Source organism: Crotalus tigris, unplaced genomic scaffold (assembly GCF_016545835.1).
Source record: "Crotalus tigris isolate CLP2741 ecotype Arizona unplaced genomic scaffold, ASM1654583v1 scf7180000024339.11422700, whole genome shotgun sequence".
NCBI lineage: Eukaryota > Metazoa > Chordata > Lepidosauria > Squamata > Viperidae > Crotalus > Crotalus tigris.
The window spans coordinates 7,343,819-7,371,814 of NW_024100509.1; the positions used below are offsets into that span (position 1 = coordinate 7,343,819).

A 27,996-nucleotide genomic window follows, 5' to 3' on the forward strand; every position below is an offset into this window, starting at 1 on the left:
CCCTCAAATAATATAACATATTTAGGTTAATCCATTTCTACATTATATCTATATAAATCCAAATCCTATTTTTAAGCTTTACTGATTTAGAATTACCATAATCCAATTTAATCTTGAATAAACATATTATTAGCACTTTGGGTACCCCTTCTCAAATACACATAATATTCCAATATTATTTCCAGATATATTCTATTTCTTAATCTAATAAGTCATTGATTAGTATCATTTTTTCTCTTATTACAAATCTCTCTTATTTCTTCTTCCACTACAAAATAGTTATCCTAGTTATGATAAAAAATATTACTCTACTCTATTTTATATATATAATCTATCAGTCAATCTATTTCTATAACAAAACAAGACAAAAAAATCGTTTCAGTCCATTAGGCAAGATTTAAATCTCATCTGAATAATTATCATATCTAAAACAAACATTGTTACACAAAATATCATCTTGCTAACTTCACATACTTAGTTAATTGTTAAATCAGTCCAAATCTCTAAAGTCTAAAGTTATCACAATCCATTTTCTTATTCTCATTCCATTACAAGGTAATTTTCATACATAAAATAAACATATTATTTCAAAAGATACATTCTTACTCTATTTCACATATATATTCTACTAATCACGAGTTTTCCTCTCGCTTCTAAGTCTGGGTCTTAAACCTTAAATCAATCCATATCTCTAAAAGGCCTTTTTAACCCATTACATGTAATTTTGGATCTCTTTTTTCAGTCTTATTCTGGCTTTCTTTTCTTTTATCTTTTAGTGGAGGCTATATTTAATAACAGTTAACCAATGTCCACCCCCACAGTTTCTAACAGCTTCATCAACTTCTTTATCTTTTCTCTTTTATAGTAATTTGAAGGTCAAAACCAACCTTCATTTCAAACAAAAGCATGCAATTGCAATATTAAATTTCACTACAAGATGTTCTTAGTGGGTTATAGACTCTTTTTCCAGACACCAATAAAATGATTGTTTTTCTTTTTTAGAAAGAAAATAGAAAAAGAAATATTCTCCAAATATAAATTAGATCAGGTAGTAGAGCACTGTAAGGGTTTTTTCGGGACCCCAGAGTAGATACAAGTAAAATATAATCATTAAAGCTAGTTATTCTGTCCTTTTATTCAGTGCTTTTTTCCCCACGCAAACAAACACCGCTCTCTCAAGGCAGGGAAATAATTCCGAAAGGCTTTTTAAAGGGGAAAAAAAAGTAGGGTGAAGAGAGAAAAAAGAAAGGTCTCACCCGGATCATCCATGGTGGTTCTTTACACTTAGATGTTCTTATGACTTTCGGCTGGTGCAGCTGCATGATTGGCCATCTTGCTGGGCAATCTTTACTCCGTCGGCCCTAAGGAGTTAGCTGGAGCCACGGGAGAAGCTGTCGCCCTCCCGCAGTCACCAAAAGCCTCCTCATCGGTGGTTGCCCCTCCAGGGCGACTTTCAACCCTCTTCAGGGTCTACCGGCGAAGAAGAACCAGCCGGCGAAGAGACAACTTTCTTTGCATGACCGCTGTCTCCGCAAACCGGAACTGGAAGTCCAACATTTTTTCTCTAAGTTTTAAAGCTATTTCTTTTCTCTCAAATGGAATTATGTAGTGAAAAAGTTGCAGAAGAAATTTTGAACTTAGCAATATTTGGCTTTAGATAGGTTGCCTTTTTCTAAAAAAAAATAGGATTACATTTTGATTGTGGTACCTGGGATTCTATTTTCTAGGTTGGTTTGCTAGTTGTATCCTTTCTTAGCTAAAAGATATTTGTTCATAGTCACGTATATAATGCCATGTTGACATTAGGTTACAGTATATTTGAAACTATCTTCAGGTTCACTTACAAAAATTATCACTGGCATATTTGCTTCCACTAATTAGTAGTATTGTGGCCACAAAAAAGTTGACCACTGCTGTCTTCTGTGATAAGAGTCACAGCTCCTCCTAAGCAATTTTTTTTGAAGATTGTAGTAAGATATATACTATACACACAGTGCTATTTCTAATTGTTGCCATTTTTTTTCTTCATCACTTTTTTGCCAGAAACCATGGGACTATAATTTGGTCTTAAAGGGAAAACGGTACTTTGAAACACATGATTGTACTCATGTTGGCAGATGCATTTTCCATGGAATTCTCTATAGCTGCCATGCAATCCTGCAAAAAGATGCATTCAGTTTAAGAATTGCCAACATGAGCACAGTCACATGCTCCCTTCAAATCCAAAGTGTTGTCTATGGAGATTCTCAGTCATGCAGATCATGGTTGCCAAAAAGGTTTTTTTTCCAAAAGGCAATTGGATTTTCTTGTTTTTTTTTCCTTTGACAATGTTTCGCTTCTCATCTAAGAAGCTTCTTCAGAATTGCAGTCAGTAGAAAAGCCAGCAGTAAAATTGCAATTTGCAATCATGTGATGTCTCATTTAACAAAAATGGATGACTTGCTTAATGCTGTAGAACTGACAGATCTGATCTGGTCATATGAGGTCTCACAATTCTGACAAATTTAACTCTGTTCCTGCAAGCCACTAAAGGAGTTCCTTCTATGCATGGAGGGGAGCTGAACTCTGAATTCTTTCAACCAATCCCTAGAGACAAGCGGGAGCTGAGTAGAGGGTAGAGGAGGGTATACAGCATGTATAGGTTGTCCTCAACTTACAATAGTTCATTTAGTGACTGTTCAAAGTTACAACAGCACTGAAAAAAGTAACTTATGACCATTTTTCACACAACCTTTAAGGCAGTGGTTCTCAACCTTTTTAATGCCGCGACCACCAACCGGTCGTAAGTTGAGGACTAAACCGGTCGTAAGTCGAGGACTAAACCAGTCGTAAGTCAAGGACTAAACTGGTTGTAAGTTGAGGACTACCCAACCGGTCGTAAGTCAAGGACTTTCCCTGCCCGGGAGCGCTGCGCATGCGTGGTGCCGCCCCCTGGGCCGGCCGAGGCTTAGCTGGCAAGCGGCAGAGATGGAGCAGGCCGACCACCGGCTGGGCCACCAGCTGGCCCAGCCCAAGGGAGGTAAGGCACCCGCCGGAAAAGGGGAAAAAAATGGCGGACAGCCTTGCTTGGCAACCCCGTGAAATTGTTGATCGACCCCAAATGGGGTCACGACCCATAGATTGAGAACCGCTGCTTTAAGGCATCCCCATGATCACATGATCAAAATTCAGATGCTTGGCAAATTGTTCATATGAATGACCATTTCTGTGTCCCAGGGTCATTTGATCACATTTTTCAACCTTTTGACAAGCAAAAGCAATGGGGAAGCCAGATTCACCTAACAACTGTGTTACTAACTTAACCACTGCAGTGATTCACTTAACAACTGTGGCAAGAAAAATCATAAAATGGGACAAAACTCACTTAACAAATGACTATCTGTAGTGCCTCAGGCAGGTGGGGGAGGCTTTGAGAGGCCCAGTGCAAGCCACATGTCAGTATCTCTCCATTCAAAGGCTGAAAATCCTGCTTGGATTCCAGCAGGGAGAATTTTCAGCTCCTGAGTGGAGCCTCTCAAGGCTCCCACATGCCCTGAGGCACCCCACCTCTGTTCAATTAACAACTTGTGTAGTTGCTTAACTATCTCAAATGAAGAGTGTGAGGATTGCACACATTGAGCAAAGTAGGCAGTCTTGGCTTTACTCAACAAACATGGGCAGTCTTGTCTTTACTCAACAATAGAGATTCCAATCCCAATTGTGGTTGAACATCAAGGATTACCTATACCTATATTACTAAGAAAAGTATTTCTAAACCTTTTTGGTGATTCCACATTTTGATTTAAGTGTGAAATATTAACGTTTCTTACCATTTATTACTGCCTTCCTGCTGTTTGTAAGTATTTGTCATTTGTCATTTGTCATTTGTCATTTGCCTCTAGAACAGTGGTTCTCAACCTGTGGGTCGGGATCCCATTTGGGGTCGAATGACCATTTCACGGGGGTCGCCATTTTTCCCCCTTTTCCTTAGCTATGCTGCTCCCTTTTATTCTATTGGCTTTTGAAAGCCAATAGAATAGAGTCTCTTGAATAGAGTCTAATTCTATTGGCTTTCAAAAGCCAATAGGAATTGTCCAGGCTGTCTCTGCCCTGCTGAGCCCGCCAAAAGTCCCATTCTGCAAACGGTGCTGCACCAGTTGAGTAGTCCTCGACTTATGACCGGTTGGGGGTCGCAGCATTAAAAAGGTTGAGAACATTATCAAGTGCCATATAAATTGACTAACATTTTTAATTGGAAATATATAATATTATTTTACAATCAAGTCAGATCACAATTTTACTATGGACATAGACCAGCATATTGTTTGACATTAATAAGTTGGACAGCCAATAAATGTAAATAAAGAAACTAAGTACTTTGATACTATAATCTATTTATTTTACTTATAAGCCACTAAATTACATGTCAGTTTACAAAATAATCAAATAATTGTTAAAACATCAGCAAGCATAAATGTTAAAATAACCAAATTAACAATATTATCTTGATTATAGAAATATTAAAATATCAAATTTTAAAATAAAAAAATAATAAAATACATAAAACAAATTTTAATAAAACCAAAGGAAATAATATTAAAGATGGCAATAACAAAATATTCCATAAAATGGTCATTAGAAAAGTTTAATTTTCAGCAGTTTTTGGAACAAGGATGGAATGAGCAAGCCTTCGTTCCAAGGAAGAGGGTATTGCAGAAGGCTAGAGCAGCAACTCAGGAAAGACACTTCTTAGCCTGCATTCTCCTTATTCCATGAAAATGGGGTATGATCAGAAGCTTCTCTCAGGAAGAATGCAGTGGATAGAAAAATTCAGGAAGAAGGAGATCTTGTAGGTACCTTGGTGCCAAGGCATATATGGGTTATAAGTAAAAAGCAGCACTCTGAATTATATCTGGAAGTCTTTTGTGAACAAATGTTACAAAACACAGTTGTAATGTTCTTTTGGTGGATAACACCTAGTGGTAAAGAAGATGCTGCATAGTACACCACTTGCAGTTAACCTCCATCTACTATGATACTGCACCCTGACCAATGGATGTCTTCTGGTGTCAGAATCCAATTATATTTCATTTCTAGCTACCTACTCTAAAAAACCCCCATTTCTGCTCTCTCTGGATTCTGTCATACTACGAAGGGGAAGGGGGTTGAGCAGGGGGGTTTTATGGCTCTCACTTCCTTCATTAAACTACAAAAGGACTGGATGTTGATTCTCATCAAGAGACTGACCATAACAATATGGCCATCGCTTTTCATCTACTCGCTCTCTGAAGTCTCCCTTTTGCTGGCAGTGAGGGAAAAGGGGGGAACAATGCAACGCCTGGGATTTGGGAAAAAAGAGGATGAGTGATTGTCGCCCAGAAAAACTGTGGGGTGGGGGCTGCTTGGGAACACTTAAAACATTGAAGGATGGGAGAGAATTCCTCATATCCTGTCTAGCACGGCTGCAATCATTTTCTCTTAATAAAGATGCCTGTTGGAAGAAATATTCCAAGAGTTCTGTCTTCTTAAGATATAAAGTGAGGTGGGTCCTTACATTAGACAGGATCTGCAAAAATAGTCCACCTGGAAGGGAGAACCTTGCTGGGGGACTTTGCAAAAAAAATACCATGTCAGATGATAGAGCAGAGAAGGGAGAAAGCCCCCCAGGGAGGGAGCCATTGCCCCGACTGAAAACCTGCCAGATGTCGGAATCTGAGAAGTCAGATTCCTCAGGAGAATAGGTGGTGAAGACGCGCAACCACAAACCTTGGTGGTCAATGGGCATTGGAAAGAAAGGTGAGTGGGAAAAGAAATCAAGAAAGGTGACCCTGAGACGGGGGCCCACCCAACCAGAATGGAAGCAGGAGATGGGGAAATCCCTGTACACAAGCGAAGAGGATGGAAGCTGGGCACCGCACTTGAGCTGGATCCTAGAGAAAGCTATTGAATTGATGAAGAGAACCCTCAGCCCCCTAGGAGAGGAGAATTTTGAGCCCTATGGCCGCACCAGCTGATCTAGTAGTCCCCACTTCCTGCCGACCCGCAGATGGTGATCTGGATGGAAGACACTACCACTGACAACGAAGGCATTGATCCATTCAAAGACTTCTGCCACTGGACGTGAGATTCAAGGGGGAGCCAACACCTTGGGATTTTTCCTAACCCAAGTCCTCAGCTACATGGAGGAATACGGGCGACACATCCCCAGCGACAAAACCTGTATCCAGATCGTGCAATCTGCTCTGGATGGGCCGGCCGCAGATTGGGTGGTGAACTTGCACGACTCCAATGCCCCAGAGCTCAACGACTTCAACTGTTTCATGTCCTCTCTGAGAAGGTGATTTGAGGACCCCCTGGTTACTCACAAAGCCCGCAAAAGGATCAAAATGATGAGGCAAGGCAAACGGCCAGTAGCCGAATATACGCAAGAATTCCGGGCCATTGCCAGCAAACTGAACTGGCTGGAAGACATCCTCCTTAACCATTTCAAAAATGGACTAAACTACGACCTATATGACGCTTGCCTGCTCTGAGGGGACTCACACCAACTTGAGGAATGGTACGTCCGGTACCTACTGAAGAGGCACCGCCGAGGAAAACAATGGAGCCACTCACCGCCTGAGTCAACACGTGAACCAGTGAAACCATTGGCTACGGCCAAGAAGCAAATGGGGTGTTTCAAGTGTGTGAGAGAGGGGCATCAGGCTGTAGAATGCTGCTCAAAAGCCCTCCAGCACAACCCAGACAGATCACCGGCCAGCAAATCCGGGAAGTCTCCAGCTAAGCCAAAAGAAACTGCCATGAGAGTGATGGAGGCTGGGGAATCATCTACCTCTGCTTATTGGGGGGAAAGAACTCCAGCCTACACCGCAGGGCTGTTGGACGCCTCAGACGACAGCTCAGAGGGCGAACCCCTGGTAAGTGGACCCATCGCAACCATCCTCAAGACAGTGACTCTATTAATTCTCCCCATGCCCAAAGCTGTCAAGGTGAAAGCCTTAATAGACTCTGGCTGCACCCGCTGCCTCATTAGCCTGACACTAGTGGGAAACCTGGGCATTCCATCAAGGAGACTGGAACAACCAATCTCATTTGGCCAGTTAGATGAGTCCATAGCAGGAGGGGTGCCAGATGCCCTAGCCACTTTTACAATCTACCTCTCCTTGGGCAAACATGAGGAAGACGTAATGTTTGTAGTGACCTCAGGCATGGAACGCCCGATGTTCCTAGGGATGGAATGGTTAAAGAAATGGAACCCCTGGGTGAATTGGAGGACTTAAAACCCCAAGGGGATCTACCAAAATTAAGAACAGAAAAAGCATCCATGGGAGAGGAAAAGGGGCTACCAGAAATAGCAGAGGAATACAGAGATCTTGCTGACGTTTTCAGTGAGGAGTGGGCGGATGAGCTTCCCCCGCACGACCCATGGACTGTGCCATAGAATTCAATCCCGGAGCAAAACTCCTGAAGCCAAGATTATACTCCATGAGCCCAAAGGAGAAGGAGGAAATGGAAAGATTCATAAAGAAAAACCTAGAAAGGGGGTTCATTGAACCTGCCAAGCCTAAAGTGGCTGCTCCGGTCCTCTTTAGAGAGAAGGACGGTTCTTTACGCTTATGCGTGGATTATAGGCTCCTAAATAACAATCAGTGAAAGCAACCTATACCCCCTGCCCCTCATGAAGGACATGTTATCACACCTCTCGAAAGGAATTTTTTAAATAAACTAGATCTAAGGGAAGCATACTATCGCATGAGAATTAAGGAAGGGGATGAATGGAAGACCGCATTTAACTGCCCAATGGGATGCTACCAGTTCAAAGCCCTGCAGTTTATGTAATTAATCAACGAGGTACTAAGGGAGCACCTATTTAAGGGAATCTTGGTTTACTTAAACGACATTCTTATCTTCACCGAATCAAAAGAGGAACATGTCAACCTAGTCAGAGCGGTTTTAAAGAAACTGCGAGCCGCCCACCTATATGCCAAACTATCGAAATGCGAATTCCACCAGGAAAGGTTAGACTACCTAAGTTATCGTCGCCTGGAAGAACTGTGGGGTGAGAGCTGCTTGGGAACACTTAAAACATTGAAGGATGAGAGAGAATTCCTCAGATCCTGTCTATCACGCCTGCAATCATTTTCTCTTAATAAAGATGCTTGTTAGAAGAGATATTCCAAGAGTTCTGTCTTCTTAAAGTGAGGTGGTCCTTTCATCTGGTGTCTTTATGTTAAAGGACAGAACGCCACACATATTAAAAACTACAGTATAAGGATGATCTTTCTTGCGCAGCCAGCACTATTGACTAATAAAGAGAGAAAAATGACTAAAATAATGTCTCCAACTCTCAACCGCTACAGGCAATCAAGTAGATTGATTGATTGATTTGCATTTACTGTATATGACCACAAGAAGTGACTCCGAGGCACATATAACAATCAATATTATGCTTAATGGTATTAAAAACTGTTGAGAGGCTTAGTAGGACCATAAGATGTATACTACCTCAGTGTAGGTTCCGACAAAGGTCATCCACCACTGCAATCAATGCCATTTCTGTTCCAGACCCAGGCCTGGATGCTGACTGGGAGACATCCAGATAATCCATTTCTTCTAGCGCATTCTATATTTGAAATCCCATTACCTTCTCAACAATTTTCCAGGAATGGTTGAAAATTGGACAATAATGTTTAAATATGAACAGTTCTAGGAAGGCCTGGCTGAAAAGATCATTGGCAGTTCCCTCCCTCCCATCCAGGATATAGCACAGAAGTGCTGCTTGAGCAGGGTCTGTAAAATTATCTGGAACACTACACATCCTCTTCACGACCTGTTTTCCTTGTTACCTTCTGGGAGGAGGCTTCCTGGTATCTGAAGCAGAACATTCAGATTCAGCCAGAGTTTCATTCCATACAGCATTAACCTTCCGAACTCTCAAGCTTCCTCCTTCCATTATATATTCAAGATGGACAATATTTAATATTTATTTGCTACGTATATGTAGGGATGTGGGTCTATACATAAGTTGTTCATAGTATGTTTAGGTGTGTATCATGTATGTGTTTCACTTTGAGAGCGGGCAACTAAATTTCATTTTTGATGTGTGCCATTATGCCCACAGTATAAAAATGACAATAAAAGGTTATCTTATCTTACCTTATCTTATGAGGAGCCTAGGGTGGTTCATCCAAAGTGTACTGTTTGTCCTCAAGAAGATTCAGATTGCAGTCATCTCATCTAGATCAGAAAATATTTGACCACTGCAAAGGGCTAGATGTCATCCTGTTCACATCCAGATCATCCCGCAACCAGAGCAAAAGCAAGGTCCAATGTGTAGCTGCCTCACACATCACGTTGGCCTCACATTTCTGGATATGCCTACCATTGCCAGGGAGCTCAGGAAATACCAGGTCCTCCTGAACCCAGCCCCTAAACATGGAGATTGAAGTACTCAACACCAGCCCTAAGACTAGGTCCAGCAACCTGGAGAGGGATCCTATTGAGTATCAGCATTGCCAGTACAGTGGTAGGGTCTCTAATTTGTCTCTACAGCCCAACTTAATGCACATGCTGTGCTACCGTAAGGGCAAAGCCCCTGTTTATAGAAAGGCCTGTTTATACAGTAGTGTCAGATTTCTTTCAGGGTGTCTTGTTATCCTTGTCAAGTTAGATTTTTGTAACAGACAAGATTTGGCTTTAAATGGAGGTAACATTTTGCCTTCTATACTGAAAAAAACAGGGAAGGGAAGGGATGGGTAATAAGACCTTTCCATGTTTGTGCCCCTTTTGTCCATATTTGATATAACTAAGCGAGTAGGGAGAAAAGTTCATAAAGTGGTAGCATTTAATAAAATAAGGTAGCAAATAACACATGCTTTCTTTGCCTGTGTAGTTATTTAGCATATTTCATCACCATGACTATTTGATTTGGCTCTCAGAAGCATTAGTTGTGAATTGTTAAAGTTGCAGCAATTGCCGTTGTCTAGGACACAAAATTATTCCCCAAATGTCTATTTAAGTTAGTTTTTAATTAATTAAGACATACAGATAAGAGTTAGGGAGAATGGGCAGGCTCATCCCAAATGCAGATTAAACCTCAGGGAAAATAGCTGTGAAAGCAAACAGGTAAGGCTTTGAGCACATCCAAAATAAAACAGCACACTCTATTTGATTTCCTAATAGAATCTGTACCCAACTGATCCATTCCTGAGTCCTGGAAGATTTACACTGCACAGTCTTTGAGTGGGATGCTCTTTTCCCCCAAACTCACACTGAACTTCCTTGGGAAAATTAAAAAGAACAAAAAGCCTTGAAGAAATTGCTCCCTGAAGTTTTAACTTCAAGAATGTGAGGGGTGGGGGTTGGGGTTTCTTGTTCAGGAATTTAGCTAAATAACCCTCCTGAGTTTCTTTATTAGCAGAGGACAACGTTTTATATGGCATTTGCCTCACTAGATATGCCTGTAACCACAGTATACAAACAGTGCTCCCCCCCCCAAATATAGGAAATTATGTATAGACAATGTTTCAAATAATGCTTTTTCCCTATGCCCCCCTTCCAAATGATGGAATAATTTTGACCAAGTTTTGTGAGCTTCATATTCAGACTTGGCCCTTTTCTGTGTTATTTTTTTTTCATTTTCTTTGAATTGATTTAGTTACATTTCACAGCTTTTCTTTATTTCCCCTTGTGGTGAAGGGCATATTAAGAAAAAGGTTTGAGGGAGGGCATCAAATGTATAAACAAAAGGCACCACTTGGTCCCAGAGTTGGTCAATTAAAACAGAAACATAAGAGTTGGACATGACTATAAAGTTTATAGGTTCTCCTTGATTTACCATCTCAGTTGAGCCTGGAATTTTAAACGTGAGTCATTGCAGTTGTTAAGAAGATGCCCATGTCATACAGCAACCACAATGCCAGTTCTTCTCATCACGATCATTAAGCAACTATGCAGTTTATTAAGCGGATGGAGTGAGAGTTGCCTGGCAAAGGTGGGCAGGCAGGCAGTGAAGAAGGGAACTGCAGCATTGGGCTAGAGAAAAAATGCTTGGATATTCATGATCCCAACTTTTTTTCCAGCTCAGTGCTGCAGTTTTCCTCCCCTCTGTACAGAATGGCTGCATATGGCCAGATTGATTTCTCCCAGTGTGGAGTGAAATCAATCTAAGGGGCTCTCAAAGACACTGGCTAAAAAGTCCGTGTGCCATGTAGAAGTTTGGCACAGGGTGTTTGCAGTTGGTGAGGTTTGCAGCCAGTCTGGCTCCAAGCATCCCATACTGCAAGTGCCTTGTGGCAAAATCCTCTTGGATTTTGCCATGGATTTTTTCAGTCAGCGTCTCTGAGAAAGACAGGGCTGCATGGTGGAGAGACTTTGCCCTGTGCAGAATGAAACCACTTTGGCTGGCATCCCTTCTGCTCTCAAAGGCTGGCTGAAAAAGTCTGTCCCTAAAGTGGTCCCAATTGACCCTTTTCAGCCATCCCCCAGGAATCAGAGGGAGTCCTGGGGGATGGCAGCAGCTTGCAACTTTCCCTGCCAACTTTCCCACTGACTTTCTCTGGAAGCTAATACGGAAGATTAGAAATGATGAACACATTATTTCAGGGTGCTTGGCAACTTGTGTGATTGGGTTGTCAAGAGTCCAGATTGAAATCACATAACTATGGGGTGTGTGTGGACTTTAACAGCCATAATTTCGAGCATCAGTTATAAGTGCCTTTGTTCAGCACTGTCATAATTTTGAATAGTTACCGAATGAATGGTCGTTACGTATGGATAATCTGTGAGTATCCATCAATGTATCTCATCCGGCCTCTGTCTGAAGACCTCCAGTGAAGGAAGACTTGACAATTTATATGGCAGCTTTTCCAATGGCTGACGGCTAGTTGAGTTGGAAAATTTTTCCTGATAACTAATGAATTTACTTTCTTAAAATGTTAACTGATTGATTCTGATCTTACCTTTGGGGGCAATATTAAATTAGTCCACTTTCTCTTCTGTATAACATCTTGTAAGGACCCACTTCAACTAACCACCCAAGAAAGCAGAACTCTTGAAACAGGCATTGTCTCAAAAGGATACTTTTATTAGGGGTCAGTGACAGTAGGGAAGTCAAGTCGAGATCTGGGGAAAATCCCATGCAAACAGTATAGTTAAGCAAACAATATTCCTCCTCCCACCAAAGTCATAATGTCCATTTGAAATTCAGCTAATCCACAGGTGGTATGATGTGTGGGTAACTGACACAGTTGACGCGCATCTCAAGATCTTCTCGAGATTTCATTTCTCTGTAACTGTCTCCCTGATAAGGGAGACACATTCCTTTCTCAAGGTTAGAGGCAGGAGAGGGAAAATAGAAAGTGAAAGTTATTCCAAGTTCCCCCTCCCCTCCAGCAGAATGGCAGGCCCCAAAAGTAGAATATATTTGCAAGGGAAGCACAGAGGTTTTGGGGACCTGACACATCTCTTTACGGCCCCCCTAGAAGAACTTGAAATCCACCTAGAAAACAAAAAGGGAAGGGGAACATCAACAATATAGAAAGTCAACGAGGTTTGTCAGGATATTTAGAATGAAAGTGTTTTAAAAGTGTAGTGGCCCTAACGTGTCTCTTGTACACCCACTCATTCTGGGCAGAAGGAAGATTCTTCCAAACCACTAAGTATTGTGTCACTCCATGGTGTGTTCGAGAGTCTAAAATGTCTTTGATGTCATGCGTCTGACTAATGAAACACTTCAAAGAACTTTCAGGCATGGTTTAACCTAAAAAAGCCTTTATTAGTATAGAGGCGTGTCAGCACGGCATGATGGATGCCAAGATCTGAATTTCCCTTCCTTTGCACGTAACATTCCAGGCATTTCCCCTCCCCTATATTGGGGTCATGATTCACATCTTCCAATTAACCTGGAGGGCAAAGATTCACTTCCTTTCCCTTTTGTGAGTTTTTCTCTCCTCCCTCATTCTCATCTGAATTAACTCTAAAAGTACCAGACAGTTCTGCATATTTTGTCAAAGCAAGAATATTCAATATTAGTAGGGTTGACATCTGGCCCCCCTTATAAAAAGGATAGATCCTGTAATGTAAACAAAAGCATATGTTAATGACTAGTTTTCGGTTTGTTGGGGTATTTCGCATGAAACCTTTTGATGAGCCTGTCAGCTTTCACCTCACTGGATTTCACCCAGGTGGCTTCAGACAACGGGTATCCCTTCCATTGTACTAGGTACTGCAATTTCCCTTTAAAAATTCTAGAGTCAAGAATACGTTTCACTTCATAGTAGGTCTGTCCTGCAACTACGAGGGGCCCAGATGCCTTCTTCGGGGAAGGTCTTAAAGTGGACCCCCAATAAGGTTTCAACAAGCTGCAATGGAAGATGGTGAATTCTCCCTAAAAGTCTAGGGAGTTTTAATTCTACGGTGACCAGATTGATGGTCCTTACTATGGGGAAAGGCCCCAAGAATTTTGGTCCCAACTTCTTGCTGGGCAATTTGAGGTGTAAACATTAGCAGCGTTGACATCTGGCCCCCCTTACAAAAAGGACAGATCCTGTAATGTAAACAAAAGCATATGTTAATGACTAATTCTCAGTTTGTTGGGGTATTTCGCATGAAACCTTTTGATGAGCCTGTCAGCTTTCACCTCACTGGATTTCATCCAGGTGGCTTCAGTTGACAAATAAACCTTTTCCCCAACTTGGAATGTTCTTTGTGGAGCCCTCTTTCTATCAGCCTGCTTTTTATAGGTTTCAAAAGTCTTTTTAAAGCAGTTTTTGTGTTTCTCCAAACTTCTTCCCACCCCCTCACCCATTGGTCAAGTGTCTGGGAAGCAGAGGGCCTGAGGGTATTCAGGTATTGGGCTGAATTCTTTTCCTGTTGCCACTCTGAAAGGCATGTAGCCGGTGCTGCTGTGCACAGAATTATTCTACACCACCTCTGTAAAAGGGAGGAGGTCAGTTCAGTTCGTCTGTTGGTAAGAAACGTAGCATCTAAGATATTGCTCCACCATTTTGTTAGCGGATTCTGCATCCCCATTGGTGGCAGGATGAAAAGCAGATGATAAACCTTGAGATGATCCAATTAATTTAAGAAACCTCCTCCAAAACTTTGCTGTGAATTGCACCCTCCTGTCCGAAATTATTCGCTTAGGGGAGCCATGCAGCTGGTAGATATGTTTCAGGAACAATTTGGTCAGTCGTTGGGCAGATGGGAGTCCTTTGCAGGTGATGAAATGAGCCTGCTTCGAAAACAGGTCTATCACAGTCCAGATGACAGTATTTCCTCTACTTTCAGGTAGGTCTACTATAAAGTCCATAGCTATTTCTTCCCAGGGTTGAGAAGGGTCTGCCACGGGTTGCAGTAACCCAGGGGTTTTCCCTGGGATTCTTTTCATTGTGGCACATACAGTACAACTTTTTACATAGTTTTCCACATCCCTTTTCAGCCCCAGCCACCAAAATTGCCGGCGGGTGAGGTGTAGGGTTTTCAAATATCCAAAGTGTCCAGCCTGTTTTACATCATGGCTGTATTTGAGAGCATTAAGACGGAGGGCTTCTGGCAAATATAGTTTCCCCGCTTTGTAAGCCAAGCCATACCTGCACGTTAGGGAGGTTTGATTATCTTTGAACCATTGGTCGGTGAGGAGCTCTTGTTTTATTTTCTTTACCCCAAGGTTATCAGGATTGGGGACCTTGCGAGGCGTAAGTTGAGCAGTAGTTTGTGGATTGGGGATAATTGCCTCATTAACCTCCTCCCGTTCGCTTTTGTATTGGGGTAACCGGGATAGCGCATCAGCTAGGAAGTTTTTTCCTCCTGGTATGTACTTTAGAGTGAAGTTGAAGCGGTTAAAGTACTGTGCCCACCACACTTGCTTTGGGGACAATTTGCGGGGAGTTTTCAGTGCTTCTAGATTTTTGTGATCTATCCATACTTCAAATGGCACCTTGTTCCCTTCTAGATAGTGTCGCCAGTTTAATAGTGCCCACCTAATCGCGAAGGCCTCTTTTTCCCAGATTGCCCATCTCTGCTCGCTTTCAGTAAATTTCTTAGAGGTGTAGGCGCAGGTTTGCAGGACCCACTTTTGTTCTTTTGTAGTAACACAGCTCCAACTGCCACATCGCTGGCATCGGCTTAAATCACAAAGGGTTCCCCTGGACAGGGGTGCTTTAGGACCAGTTCAGCAGCAAATAATCTCTTTAAATTCTCAAAAGCTGTTTGACAGCTCATCGTCCCTGCTAGTGGTTGGCCCAGTCATGGCTTCCCTCCTCCTTTGCCTATTTTGAGTAGTTCTGTAAGGGGTAGAGCAATCTTGGCAAAAGAGGGGATGAATTGACGATAAAAGTTGGCAAAACCAAGAAAGCTCTGGAGCTGTTTGCGAATTTTGGGGGGCTGCCATTCGATTATAGCTTTCACCTTGGCTGGATCCATTTCAATGCCCTCGTTGGAAATTCTGTAGCCAAGATAATCTAATGGGGTCTGGTGAAATTCACATTTCGACAATTTGGCATAAAGCTTGGCATTCAATAGTTTCTTTAACACTTCTCTCACCAGCTTTATGTGATCAGTCATATTTGTGCTGTATATCAGGATATCATCAAGATACACCAAAACCCCTTTGTACAAGCGATCATGTAGGACCACATTAATCAACTGCATAAATACGGCTGGGGCCCCCTGTAGTCCAAATGGCATGACTTTGAACTGATAGCTCCCCATAGGACAGTTGAAGGCAGTTTTCCACTCGTCTCCCTCTTTTATGCTCACCCGGTAATATGCCTCTCTCAGGTCTAATTTAGTGAAGACACTCCCCTTAGCCAGATGGGTTAATAAGTCCTTTAGGAGGGGGAGGGGATATTTATTTTCCACACTCACAGCATTGAGACCCTTATAGTCTACGCAGAGACGAAGAGATCCATCTTTTTTCTCTTTGAACAACACAGGGGCTCCCACAGTAGATTTGGCCCGTTTGATGAACCCCCTCGCTAGGTTTTTGTTCACGTATCGCTGCATCTCCTCCATTTCAAGGGGGGACATAGGATACATTCTCGGGTGTGGGAGTTTGGCTCCTGGCACCAGTTCGATGGAGCAGTTATTGGATCTGTGAGGGGGCAGGGCATTGCATTCTTTTTCACTAAATGCCTCCACCAGGTTCCGGTATTCATTGGGGATGAGTGGTTCGCTCAGCGGCAGTAAGGCAGCCATGTGCGCTTGCTCATTGGGTGGCCTAAGATGTCCTGCCACATCGGTTGAATCAGCGGGAGGTTTAGGCCCTATAGCTAGTCTCACAGTTCTCATTTCTTTCTTCCACCAGATAAATGGCTTCCATTTGTCCAACCAGGCTAGCCTAGAATCACAGTCACAGTCATTTTTGGAGCCACTAGGAAGCGAACAAACTCCCAGTGCACACCTATTTCTAGGCGTAAGGGCTCAGTTACTCGTATGACAAGAGTCCCTCCCATTAGGGAGCCATCAGCTTGCTCAAACCTCACAGGTTTAGAAAGCTGTTTTGCCCGTATGCCCATTTTCATGGCAAACAGCAGACTAATAATGCAGCGGGTGCATCCAGAATCAATTAGCATGTTTAAGTCCATTTGTGCCCCAGAATTAGGGATTATAAGTTTGGCGGCCAGTGAAAAAGGTGGGATTTGTCAACTCATCATCGGGTCATTCTCTCTTTCATCATCACTGTCAAAGGAGGGTAGAGCAGGGGTGGATCCACCCGGAGTCCCGGCATCCTTCTGTGTGTGGGGTGTAATCTGGGCAACAGGTTCTTCCGTGACTCGGTTGGATTTTTCTCTCATTAGCCACTGGGAAGGTTTCCTTCTTGTTGTTGGTTCCGGTCTGCTTTGCAGTCAGGGGCAGGGGACTGGACAGGTTGCCGCTCGATGTCCCTCTTCTCCACACCGAAGACACTTATTTGACGGGCTTGCAGGTGGTCTGGGTCTCTCAGCCATTGCAGTAGTTGGAGGTTTTTGTGGGTGTGATTGCTGTCCGGGTTGCTCTGGCGGCTGCTCAGATTCAGGTGGGGGAGGCTTCTTATAGCGGGTGAGCTGAACGTCTAGCTTCACTGCTGTCTGGTATCATTCTTGCAGTTGATCAGGTACGGCTCGATAGATGCAGCCCTGAGAGAGGTGATCATCTAATCCCTCAATGAAGTGATGGATTAGGGATTGTTCAGGCCACCCCTCTATTCGACCTGCTACCTTGCAAAATTCCCGCATGTAATCCAGGGGAGGTCTGCTAGCTGTTTTATTTTGTGGATCTGTTCTCTTGCTTTAAGACCAATAGATGGGTCCTCAAATCTTTCCTTCAGCCCTAGGAGGAAGAGGTGGGGGTCCTTCAATTCGGGGGCTTGCTCATTATATAAATTGTTCAGCCATTCGGATGCTTCTCCCTCTAGGCTGGACGCAATCACATCGATCATGGCCCCCGGGTCCGGGTAGAGATAGGACCAGCAATTCAAATGAGAACGCACTTGGTTGAGGAAAAAAACCAGCTTCTCTGGGTCCCCACTGAAGGTTGCTCTGAAAAGTGATGCAATCATAGGCTGTTGGGGCCCCCACTGTGGCTGTTGCTGCTGGCCCCATCCTGTCTGCAGATTTATGCCCAGAGGTTGCACGTTCGGGGGCTGTGGCCAATCTCCCTGCTGTGGTCGGTCTCCCACCAGCTGCTGATCTCCTGGCTTCTGCACCACCCCAAGCTGTTGTAAGGCCTCTATTAGCTGTGGCAAGCTCAGAGATCGCTGACCATCCATTTGCTGGGGAACCCAATCTGCCCATTACTGCAGATGCCTCAAACTGGATTTCCCTCTCTCCAGGAATTGATTTCTGCTTTTTACCTCTGGGTTTTGAAATCTCTCCAGTGACTCATCCAAAACTTCGTTATTTCTCCATTCTGTTTTTGAAGTCTTTGCTCCCAGCTGGGAGATCTGCCAGAGTTCTTTCTCCCCCAGCTGGCTGGCTGCTGCTCCACTCCCTGGGGGAGCTGTTGCTGCTAAGGTGCTGGCCTCAAGCCATCTTTCTCCTTTCATAATGAGATCTTCCCCGGATCTTTGTCAGTCTATTACCTTTAATTTAGGAATAGTGACCGAGGCCCGGGACCTCTTAATTGGTTTAAAAAATTTGTGGATCTTGGCATGATGTCATGTGTCTGACTAATGAAACATTTCAAAGAACTTTCAGGCATGGTTTAATCTAAAAAAGCCTTTATTAGTGTAGAGGCATGTCAGCACAGCATGATGGATGCCAAAATCTGAATTTCCCTTCCTTTGCACATAACATTCCAGGCATTTCCCCTCCCCTATTTTGGGGTCATGATTCACATCTTCCAATTAACCTGGAGGGCAAAGATTCACTTCCTTTCCCTTTTGTGAGTTTTTCTCTCCTCCCTCATTCTCATCTGAATTAACTCTAAAAGTACCAGACAGTTCTGCATATTTTCTCAAAGCAAGAATATTCAATATTAGCAGCGTTGACATCTGATTTCAAAATGTTGTTCTCCCTCAACCATGATAGGTGTAGGCACCGGTGGTGCAGAAGGCCTGATATTGGAGGTAACTTCTGATTTGAGAAAACTACAATGGAAAACAGAGTGGATTTTCTGTAGATTCTTTGGCAAATCTAATTCATCAGTCACAGGATTGATAAAGTGTTTAACTGGAAAAGGTCCTATAAATTGAGGGCCCAGTTTCTTTGAAGGTTGTAGAGATTGTAAATATTTCATAGAGAGGAATACACAGTCCCCAGCTTTATATGGTTTCTGCTCTACCCTCCATTTGTCAGCTTGAGCTTTATAGGCCTCCCTGGCTTCATCCAGGGCCTTCCTGACCACTGGTCAGGTGTTTTGCAATTGTTTGATCCACTCCTGCAAAGAGGGGGTCTCAGGTTCTTTGGTGGAGAGTTCAGGCATGGCCACAAAAGTTTGATCATTTGCTACTTGAAATGGAGTGAAACTAGTATTAGAATGTACAGCATTATTATAGGCAACCTCAGCAAATGGTAGCAGATCAGCCCAATTGTCTTGTTGATAATTAATAAAACATCTCAGGTTTGTTCTAGAACTGAGTTAAGCTTCTCTGTCCCCCCATTTATTTGAGGATGGTGAGAAGATGATAGCCCCTGACTTGAACCCATTAAGTCCAAAGAAGCCTTCCAGAACTTAGAAGTGAATTGAACCCCTCAATCTGAAATTATACGTTGCGGAGCTCCATGAAACTGATATATGTTCTGCGCAAAGAGTTTAGCTAAAGTCTTTGCAGCTGGAATCTTGGGGTATGGGATGAAGTGAACTTGACTGAGAACAAGTCTGTTACAACCCAAATTACAGTGTTTCCAGAACTTTCAGGCAGCTCTTACAATGAAATCCATAGAAATCTCTCTCCAGTGTGCTGACGGACTTGCTACTGGTTGCAGCAGTTCTGGGGATTTTCCTTGTTGCCTCTTGGTGGCTGCACATGTGGGGTAACTGGCCACATAGCTTTCTATGTCCTTTTTTAATGCAGGCCACCAAAATTGTCTCTTAATAAGACGTAAGGTTTTTACAAAATCAAAGCGTCTAACAGTTTTTGAATTGTGTTCGGCTTGCATCACTTTAAGTCTCAAGACTGCTGAAACATAAAGTTTCTCACCAATCCACTCTAATCCATATTTTAATGCACACAGGTTATTATGGTTGTGAAACCATTCATCTGTTTCTAAGGCAGCTTTAAATTCCTGTAATAAAGTATTTCTAACAGGTTCCGCTGTTTTTGATTGGGCCCTAGTGGTTATAGGGGCTGCCAGTTGATGAGGATGCAGAAATGGTTTAACCACTTCTGCTTTCTTACTGTTATATTGTAGTAACCTGGATAAGGCATCAGCTAGAAAGTTCTTCCCCCTAGGGAGGTAATGAATTGTAAAATTGAAGCAATGAAAATATTGGGACCACCTTGTTTGTTTAGGGGAGAGTTTTCTGGGTGTTTACATAGTTCAAGGTTCTTATGATCAGTCCATACTTGAAATAGTATTTTATTTCCTTCAAGAAAATGCCTCCAAGTGAGTAAAGCCCACCATACAGCGTAGGCCTCTTTCTCCCATGCTTCCCACCTCTGTTCAGCCTCTGACAATTTTCTTGAGGTGTAAGCACAAGGTTGCAATTGTTCATCTTTATTTCTTTGGAGCAAAACTGCTCCCACAGCCACATTGCTAACATCAGCCTGAATTATAAAGGGTTGTTCTGGGTCTAGGTGTTTCAAAACTGGTTCAACAGAAAAAAGTCTCTTAAGCTTCTGAAAAGCCACCTGACATTCTCCTGTCCATTTTAACGGTTGACTGAGCTTTGGCTTATTCCCCCCCCCCTGGTCTTTAACAGGTTTGTAATTGGGAGGGCAATCTGTGCAAAAGATGGGATGAATTATTTGTAGAAATTTGCAAATCCTAGGAAATGTTGGAGCTGTTTCCTGGTCTTGGGGGGTGCCCAGTCTAAGACTGCCCTCATTTTCTCTGGGTTGATCTCTATCCCTTCATTTGATATATGATAACCCAGGTAATCAATATGATCTTTGTGAAATTCACATTTTGATAGTTGGCATACAATTTGGCAACACATAGTTTTTTCAGTACTGCTCTGACTAACTTAATGTGTTCATCTTTTGTCTTGGTGTAAATAAGGATATTGTCCAAATAGGAGCCCCCTTATACAGGTGATCACGTAAGACTTCATTGATCAGTTGCGTGAATACTGCAGGGGAGCCCTGTAACTCAAAGGGGAGAACTATCAATTGGAAGCATTCCGATGAACAATTGAAAGCAGTTTCCCACTCATCTCCTTTCTTTATTCTTATGCGAGAATAAGCCTCCCTCAAGTCCAGTTTTGAGAAAAATGTTCAGTCGAGATCTAGGGAAAATCCTGCACAAAGGGTATAGTTAAGCAAGCAATATTCCTCCTCCCACCAAAGTCATAATGTCCATTTGAAATTCAGCCAATCCACAGGTGGTATGATGTGCAGGTAACTGGCACAGTTGACGCGCATATCAAGGTCTTCTCGAGACTTTGTTTCTCTGTAACCATCTCCCTGAGATGCATTCCTTTCTCAAGGATAGAGGCAGGAGAGGGAAAGTAGAAAGTGAAAGTTATCCCAAGCTCCCCCTTCCCCCAGCAGAATGGCAGGCCCCAAAAGTAGAATATATATGCAAGGGAAGCACAGAGGTTTTGGGAACCTGACACATCTCTTTAAAATATTTACCTCCCCTTAATTATTTTTTCTGGGTTAAACACCATCATTTTTAGCCATTCCTCATAGGTTTAATTTTCCAGGCCTTTTGCTTTCTTGATAATCTTCTTCTGAATTTGCTTCAGTTTGTCATTATCTTTTGGAAATGGAACCCAATGTGTATGGTTCTTGCTTAATGGCCATTTTTTTAGCAACCAAATGATAGCACTGAAGTTATGGCTGTTGTAGCATCCCAACAGCCACAAGATTTGGGTGCTTGGCTATATGCAGTTAAAAAGTGGGCTGGCTTGGTCGCTCAACAGCGAGACACTGATGAAGCGGGCACAGCAGCACCTACATTTTCTGTGTCGCATGAGAAAAGTACATCTTCCTTCCCCTATCATTACCACTTTCTACAGAGGGATGATCGAGAGCATCCTGTCATACAGCATCACAGTCTGGTTTAGAAGCATCACTGCTTCAGACAAGAAGGTGGTGCAGAGAATGGGGAGGATGGCAGAAAAGATTGGCAGTTCCCTCCCTTCCATCCAGGACATAGCACATAAGCATTGCTTGAGCAGGGTCTGTAAGATTGTCTGGGACACTACACATCCTCTTCGCGACTTGTTTTCCTTGTTACCTTCTGGGAGGAGGCTCCGTGGTATCCTAAGCTGAAATCCAGATTCAGTCACAGTTTTGTACAGTATTAACCTTGTGAACTGTAAAGCTTTCTCCTTCCATTATGTGTTCAAGATGGACATGATTAATATATATGTTACTTATATGTAAGGATATAGGTCTATACATATGTTGTATACAATATGTTTAAATGTGTGTTATGTACGTGTACACTTTGAGAGCAAGCAACTAAATTTATTTTTAATATGTGCCCATTGTGCCCACAGTAAAAAATGACAATAAAATTATCTATATATCTACAACTTTACAATGGTCACAGCATCCTGCAGTCATGTGATTGCCATTTGCAATTTTTCAAGATGACTTCTGCAAACTAAGTAAATAGAAAATCTGGTAGGAGGTAGCAAAACAATGAACTGCTGTACCCCTGACTGCATTTCCATCAACCATTCTGTAAGTGAGTTATTGGGGTGGGAGATAGTGCAAGTCTGGCAGGTGTGGCAGCTGGAAGAGTTTATGGAGTAGACTTATGGAGCAGAGTCAATGATCAAAAAAGTCAAAAGTAAAAAAACACACCATAAAATCAAAAGTCAAGAGAGCTGATGTTCCCATCTTCAAAACAGGAAGAAAAATGGATTCAGGAAAATACAGACCAGTTACCTGAGGCCCAGTACTCTTCAATATCTTCATAAGTGAAGTGATAGAAGGGGAACCCATCAGATGACATCAAGGTGGCAGGAATAAGCAACACACCAGAAAATAGTTTCAGGATCCAAATGGATCTTGACAGACTTGAACACTGGGCCCTATTCAACAAACTGAAATTTAATGTAGAGAAAAGTAAGGTTTTACACTTAAGCAAGAGAAACCAAATGTACAAGTACAGATTAGGTGAAACTTGGCTCAAAAATAGCCAGCAGTGTGCTGCAGCTGCCAAAAAAGCCAGTGCTGTCCTAGGCTGCATCAGGTTGATATTAAGATATCAATATTTGAGGGGCTATTACAAAGAAGAGGAGTCAACCTATTCGCCAAAGCACCAGAGGGCAGGACAAGCAGTAATGTATAGAAACATATTGAGGAGAGATCCAACTTAGAACTAAGGAGAAATTTCCTGATTGAGAACAATTAATCAGTAGAATGGCTTGCCTCCAAATCTTGCGGGTGCTCCATCACTGGAGGTTTTTAAAAAGAGATTGGACAGCCATTTGTCCAGAGTAGTAGAGGGTCTCCTGCTTGAAGTTGTTCTAGAAAACCTCCAAAGTCCCTTCCAACTCTTGTTATTCTGTTTTCTGGAGGGTTGCTCTCAGCCAGCAGGGGTCTAGGACTTTTAGGTTCCCACCATTGATCTCTTTGCCTCCAATCACTCACCTTAGCCGATTCACCTTAGCCAGCTTTCCTCCTCTGCTGACCCTCCCCTGGACATTCTCCCTGAGCAATGGGCCACTATCCCTTTGCCCCTCGCCCTTCGGCCTGGCTCATTTGTCCAGACACCGTTTGTCCCAGGTGTTTCAGTCCATGGGACAAGAAGCCACCAGCCAATTGGGTGGCAGGAGGCAACAATGGCACTAGGAAGGGAGAGTGAGGGGGCTGTGAGGGGATGCGATTGGTGACAGGTTATGGGAGAGAGCAAGTTCTGCTGGGGGTGGGCAGCAGACAAACACTGCTTGCGTGCTGCTTCTGGGGATGTCTGGGAGGATGGCAGGCAAATGCTTGCGCACTGCTGCTGGGGCTGCTGGAGGAGCGGCAGGGCATTGATGGTAATTGCAGCTGTTGGGGGTGCCTGGGGGGGAGTCGAACGATGCTGATGCCCAGTGGGAGGGGCAGCCAAACTACCCGTTCAGCATCAGGCCAGAGTCCAGGTGCGGAGGCAATGGGGAGGGGGTTGAAAATGGGAAGCTGCCATGGACAATGAGCAGGCAGCAGTGGACAGGGGCTTCCAATTTTGACCTCTCCCCACTGCCATTGCCTCTGTGTGTGGACTTCAGCCTAAAACTGAACAGGCAGTTCGGCTGTCACCCCATGTGCTGGCACCATTCCACCCCCACCCACTAGGCACACCCAGCAGTCACGCACAAGCAGGGTTTTCTTGCCATTCCCCCTCCAGATCTTACTCTCTCCCATAACCTATCACCAATTACATCCCCCTCACACCCCCTCGCTCTCCCTTCCCAGTGCCATCATTGCTACCTGCCACCCGATTGTCTGGCGGCTTCTTGACCTGTGGAGCGAAACTCCTGGGACAAACTGTGTCTGGGCGAATGGGCCAGGCTGAAGGGCCAGGGGCCCATTGCCCAGGGAGAATGGCCAAGGGAGGGACAGCAGAGGAGGAAATCTGGCTGTGCATGGGCTGAGACAGGTGGCTGGAGGTGAAGTGGGAGCCTAAGGGTCACATTCCAGCCAGCAGGTATTTAAATGGGAGTTGGCATACTATATTCCCAAATAATAGGCAGGAGCTAAGAATCCAATACAGTAAGAGGAGCAGCAAAGCTTTGGTTGCTGTTTTCCCAGCAGGTGAAAAAATAAAAGGCAAGGTTCCATCTTGGGCTTTACAACTGGATGTCATGGGTCTAAATCACAAAGTTAGGATGCAGACCTTTAAAATTCCCTTATTGAGTTCTCTTATCAAATTCCTGTTTCCTCCTTCGCTCACTCACCCAGTGCTGCTTGGAAGCAAAATTACTCTTTCTATTACAATACAGAGCATAGATTAATATGATTAGAAGAGATCTTCTAGCCCACTATTGCTAGCTGAGGAATTCTGGGAGTTGAAGTTCACAAGTCATAAAAGGGCCAAGTTTGAAGACCCCTGTTCTAGCCGAACCCTCTTCTCAAGCAGGAGACCTTATACTATTCCAGATGTAATTGTTGTCCAATCTCTTTTTGAAAACCTCCAGTGAAAACTTCCACAGTTTCTGGAGGCAAGCCATTCCACTGTTTGGCCTGTTCGTCTAGTCGTTAAGGTACTAGGCTAGAAAGCTGGAGACCATGAGTTCTAGTTCTGTCTTAGCTATGAAAGCCAGGTGAGTCACATTCTCTTAGGCCAACTCGCCTCACAGGGTTGTTGTTGTGGGAAAAATAAAAGAAGGAAGGTATGTTTGCTGCCTTGAGTTATTTGTAAAAATAATAAAGGTGGGATAACCATAATAAATAAGTAAATTTCCACTGTCAGGAAATTTCTCCTTAGTTAATGATCTTCCATCTGTTACTTTTTATCCTGCCCTCAGGTGCACTGGAGAATAGGTGAATCCCCTCTTCTCTGTTGCAGCCCCTCAAGTACTGAAAAACTGCAGTCATATCACTCCTAGTGCTTCTCTTTTTTAGATTATCCCCTCATCTAGATCATGTCAGAATCCAATTATATTTCATCTCTAATTATTTGCCCAGATAGCCCTGCCCCTCACGAACTTACTAAAAACAAAGGGAGCATCCTCAGTAAAACCTAGCCAGCCACTAACATGGACAATGGAGTGCCAAGCAGCGTTTGAGAGATTAAAGAGACTTTTCTCTGTCAAACCAGTACTGAGGCACCCAGACATGGATAAGCCCTTCGTAATACAGGCAGATGCAAGTGATGTGGCAGTGGGGGCTGTACTATTACAAGAAAACGATGAAGGGGTATTGCAACCCTGTGCATATACATCCAAGAAACTCACGGAAATGGAACAGCACTGGCCCATATGGGAGAAAGAGGCATATGGGATACATTGGTCATTACTCACGTGGTGCCAGTTCCTTGAAGGCAACAAAATCTCCTTCCAGGTGTGGACTGACCACAAAAGGAAGCCCTGAAAACACCCAGGAAGCTCAACCCCAAGCAAGCCCGCTGGTCCCAGCATTTTCACCAGTTCCAATTTACGCTCAAGCATTTGCTGGGGGGAAAGATGCACTATCTCGCATGTCCCAATATAACAGCACGCGAGCCACCGACTCTAAACTGATGATGGTAGAATCACAACTGGCAGCGCCAGTAACCACCAGAGCCCAAGCTAAATTAAAACCACAGCTGGGCAGCCAAACTGGAATTGAATTCCGGAAAAGTTTGGAAACATGAATGGTTCCAGAAAAACAAAAATGTGTGCACAATGAGAGACAGGCTGCCTTGGGTGGGGGAAAAGTTATATATACCAACAACCCAAGGAGTCACATTCATGCAGCTTTGCCACAACACAAAATCAGCAGGGCATTTTGGATTTGTAAACACATTACACTTAATTAAATGGCAATTTTGGTGGCCATCTGTAAAAAAGGACATAGAAAGTTACGTGGCCAGCTGCCCAAAGTGTGCAACTGCAAAAAAGTTGCAAGGGAAATCGCCTGGACTTTTACAAACAGTGGCAAATCCCTCAGCCCCCTGGAGGGAAATAGCCATGGATTTTATAGTGGAATTACCAGAAAGCAATGGGAATAGTGTTGTCTGGAAGGTCACAGACTTTTTTCCAAACAGGTGCACTTTATCCCTTGCCAAAAGATTCCCACTGCAAAAGCCTTAGTGAAACGTTTCATCCAGCACATTTACAGATTGCATGGGGCACCCCAACGCATCATCTCTGATAGGGGAGTGCAATTTATGTCTGCATTTTGGAAGGAATTTTTATCCCTCTTAGGGACCACTCAGGGACTGACATCTAGCCATCATCCACAAGGGGATGGACAAACAGAACGGTGTCACTCAGTACTTGAGCAATATTTAAGATGCTTTCTGAATTTCCAACAGTCCGATTGGACGGACCTACTCCCTTTCGCAGAAGTTGCATACAATAATGCAGTCCACTCCAGCACATGTTACACTCCTTTTCAAATAGCCACCGATCAAAGTTTCAACCCCATGCCAGAATTAACCCCAAACGAACTGGCAATCCCATCACTGAAAGAATGGATGGAACAATTACAAAACACCTGGCCAATAGTTAGAAAAGCACTAGATGAAGCTAGGCAGGCATACAAAGCACAAGCCGATAAAAAAAGGGTTAAGCCTACACTATTCATTATAGGAGAAATGGTGTACTTATCTACAAAATACCTAAAGTCCCTACAACCCTGTAAAAAACTTGGAACAAAATATATAGGGCCTTTTCCAATTAAAAGAATCATAAACCCAATAACAGTAGAATTAGAATTACCCAAAAATCTCAGGCAAATACACCCAATTTTTCATTGCAGCTTGCTGAAAAGAGAGCATCAGTCATCATTACGGCCAAAAATCCCCCCCACCTCCAATCATGGTGGAGGGCGAACAACACTTTGAAATAAAAGAAATCCTAGACTCTAGGAGATATCATGGAGCGACTCAGTACCTAGTTGCATGGAAACACCTCCCTGCCTCACAAAACGAGTGGGTCCATAAACGTGATGTCAGAGCCCCGAAGCTATTAAAGAAGTTTCACACAGAGTATCCTATCAAGCCTGACTAACTTTTATACCTGTTTTGTGTTCTTTCAGGTGGATCTATCTTATTTTTAAGGGGGCAGGATGTCAGAATCCAATTATATTTCATCTCTAGTTATCGACTATGGAAAACCCCATTTCTGCCCTCTCTGGATTCTGTCATACGATGAAGGGGAAGGGGGGTGAACAAAGAGGTTTTATGACCCTCACTTCCTTTGGTACAACTTCAAAGGGGTGAATGTGGATACCACCCAAAGGACTAAAGCATAACAATAGGGCCATCAGCTTTCATCTACTCCTCTCTGAAATCTCCCTTCCACCAGCAGTGAGGAAAAAGGGGGTGGAAATGTAACGCCTGGGATTGTCACTGGAAAGATGGTGGGGTGGGGTGGGGCTGCTGGGAATCCCTTAAAACCTTGAACCGTAGGACTTGGGCCCCAAGTCCTGTCTAGAACGCCTGCAACCATTTTCTCTTAATAAAGGATGCCTATTAGAAGAAATATTCCAAGAGTTCTGTCTTCTTAAGATGCAGAGTGGGGTGGGTCCTTACAGATCATTTATGAAAATGTTGAAGAGTTCTGCTTGTTTTGAAGAAAATTGGTTGTTTTGTTTTTGAATTATATTAGAATCTTTTTGTGTATGTCTATAGCAAAGAAGAAACAGTACATGTGTATCCTGCTGATGTGGGCATCCTAGTCTTCTATAATGAGGAAGTTCGGGATCTTTTCCAGATGAAACTATTTGTGGATATAGATCCAGGCACTCGGCTCTCCCATAGGGGTAGGTTGTAGGATGACCCTCTCTTTATA

At 43.3% G+C, this 27,996-nt stretch overlaps 1 protein-coding gene across 1 annotated transcript in view; it reads left to right on the forward strand.

Annotated features, from left to right (window-relative positions):
* UCK2 (uridine-cytidine kinase 2) overlaps positions 1 to 27,996 on the forward strand; it is a 51,554-nt gene that overhangs the window by 12,438 nt on the left and 11,120 nt on the right. Inside the window, 1 exon segment of the mRNA XM_039326102.1 lies at positions 27,837 to 27,967. Coding sequence (XP_039182036.1) covers positions 27,837 to 27,967 — 131 coding nt within the window.